Source organism: Arvicola amphibius, chromosome 4 (genome assembly GCF_903992535.2).
Source record: "Arvicola amphibius chromosome 4, mArvAmp1.2, whole genome shotgun sequence".
NCBI classification, from domain to species: domain Eukaryota; kingdom Metazoa; phylum Chordata; class Mammalia; order Rodentia; family Cricetidae; genus Arvicola; species Arvicola amphibius.
This window is the reverse complement of record NC_052050.1, coordinates 91,926,226-91,928,703: the sequence shown is the minus strand read 5'-3', so window position 1 is coordinate 91,928,703 and position 2,478 is coordinate 91,926,226. Positions and strand designations below refer to the sequence as shown.

At 47.9% G+C, this 2,478-nt stretch overlaps 1 protein-coding gene across 1 annotated transcript; it reads right to left on the bottom strand.

Moving 5' to 3' along the window:
• Positions 1-1,082: 1,082 nt before the first annotated feature.
• On the bottom strand, positions 1,083-2,021 carry LOC119812295 (olfactory receptor 1361-like). The gene has a single exon (XM_038326857.1). It carries the CDS (start codon positions 2,019-2,021, stop codon positions 1,083-1,085), a length of 939 nt encoding a protein of 312 aa, XP_038182785.1.
• Between the last annotated feature and the right edge of the window lie 457 nt (positions 2,022-2,478).

Below are 2,478 nucleotides of genomic sequence, written 5' to 3'. Positions count from 1 at the left end.
GGACTCTCTATGTAGACCAGGCTGGTCTCGAAATTAGAGCTCCACCTGTCTCTGCATACGGCACCACCCTTAGCTCACAACTACATCTTATTTTAAACAGGAGATGGTTCCGTCTGTAAGGTGCTAGCCTTCCAAACATGAGGGACTAACGTAAACTATCAGAAGCGATTTAAAAGCAGGACACAGTTGTGGGAATTTGTAATCCCAGGGCTGACGCATGGAAACAAGCAGATTCCAGGGGCGCACCAGCCGCCGATCTAGGCTAATTCATGAGCCTAAGGTCCCAAGAGTGTCATTGTCCCACAAAAATAAGAGATATGGTTCTTGAGAAATGACACTCAGGACTGACCTCTGCCTTCTGTTCACTCATTCACAGACATACACCAAACACAGGATCAGGAAGCCAACAGATGGACAGACAAAATGTAACAAGTTGACCTGCACAAGAAACAATTTTTTTTTAAATATTTATTTATTTATTATGTATACAATATTCTGTCTGTGTGTATGCCTGAAGGCCAGAAGAGGGCACCAGATCTCATTGCAGATGGTTGTGAGCCACCATGTGGTTGCTGGGAATTGAACTCAGGACCTTTGGAAGAGCAGGCAATGCTCTTAACCACTGAGCCATCTCTCCAGCCCCCAAAAAACAATTTTAAAGTTGCTACAAATGGCTGCAGAACTTAGTGCAGGGTAGAGAGCCCACCTAGCGTAGGCTGAGCCTGGGTTCCATCCCAGGAACGCAAACAACAATGAAGTTGAGCAGTGCGGGCGCAGGCCTTTAATCAGAGCATGCAGGAGGCAGCGGCCCGCTTGAACTCGGGGAGATCAAAGCCACCATGGTCTTCTAGAACCACTTCCAGGACAGATTTCAAAGTTACAGAGAAAGCCTCTCTCGGAAAAAACCAATCAAGACAGAACTAAATTGTTACACATTATTTAGTAATTCCATCTGGCACCTGGTGAATGAGAGTCACCTAACAAGAAAGAAACATTTTTTTTTTTTAGTGAGACTAACACAGTCCAGTTGCTGAATTGCACTCAACTCTGATAGGGAACAAGGAACAGTACAAATCTTCTCCTTAAACAGTAAAGGTCCTTCTGTGGACCACTTTGTAGAGAGCCCCTTTCAGGTCCCTGTTCCTCAGGCTGTAGATGAACGGGTTCAGCATGGGGGTCACCACTGTGTACAGCACGGTGGCTGCCGTGTCCTTCTCAGATGAATGTGCAGATGCGGGGTTGAAATACACGGCGATGATGGTGCCGTAGAAGAGACAGACCACAGCCAGGTGGGAGCCACACGTGGAGAAGGCTTTCCATCTTCCCCTTGGGGACGAGACTCTCAGGACAGCAGATGTAATGTGGATGTAGGAGATCAGGATGCAGACAAATGGGGTGACCGTGACAACAGTTCCCTCTGTGAGGATCATCAGCTCATTGAGGTGTGTGTCTGAGCAGGACAGTCTCAGGAGGGGAGTTATGTCACAGAAGAAGTGGGGGATGACATTGTCCCCACAGAATGAGAGCTGAGCCATGAGCAGGGTGTGTAATAGCACATTCAGATTGGCAGTGATCCATGATCCGGCCACCATCAGGACACAGACATTTTGTGTCATCTTTGTTGTGTAGTGTAAAGGGTGGCAGATGGCCACATACCGGTCATAGGCCATCACAGCCAGCAGGAAATCATCCATGTCCACAAGCATGAAAAGAAAATACATCTGTGTGAGACACCCAGAGAAGGAAATGACCTGAGTCCCAAGTAAGTGGTTGGCCAGCACCTTGGGGACAGTGGTGGAGGAGAAGCAGACATCCACGAAGGACAGGTTGCTGAGGAAGAAGTACATGGGGGTGTGCAGGCGGGAGTCTGAGCCGATGGCCAGGATGATGAGCAGGTTCCCCAGCACAGTGGCCAGGTACATGGTGAGGAAGAGCAGGAAGAGGAACCGCTGCTGCTGGGGATCCCTGGAGAGTCCCAGGAGGAGGAACTCGGAGACACTCGACTGGTTGCTGCCTCTCATTGGACTATGAGCAAGCAAAGATGATTAAATCCTCAAACTTGGGAATCCTGGTGAAGACCGGACAACTAGAATTACAGAGAAATAGGTCAGAGGATTTGGCAAAAGCACGAACCTTTTGTTCCCCGCAGTGGCTTCACCTCTTCATTGGCACAGTGCGTAGGCTTGTGAATGGATCGTGTGTGGCGTCTCATGAAGGATGCTGAACAGATTCTGACAGTGAGTTTCTGGTCAGCCATGTGTGCTGCTTGAACTTTCTTCCATTGTTTTCCTTTTGGATCTTTGAGACAGGGTGTCCCTGTGTTGACAAGAGTGACCTTGAACTTAGAATCCTCCTCACTGTGATTCCCAAGTTCATGGGTGACATGATCACAATGCCTGACCAGCTAATGTTTTTAAAAGCGTAATTTTAAAATTGTTTTTATTTCATGTGCATTGGTGTTTTGCCTGCATGAATGTC

Bases quoted from the DNA above. Each gene is read 5' to 3' on its own strand.
- LOC119812295 (XM_038326857.1), bottom strand. From the start codon at position 2,021: ATGAGAGGCAGCAACCAGTCGAGTGTCTCCGAGTTCCTCCTCCTGGGA.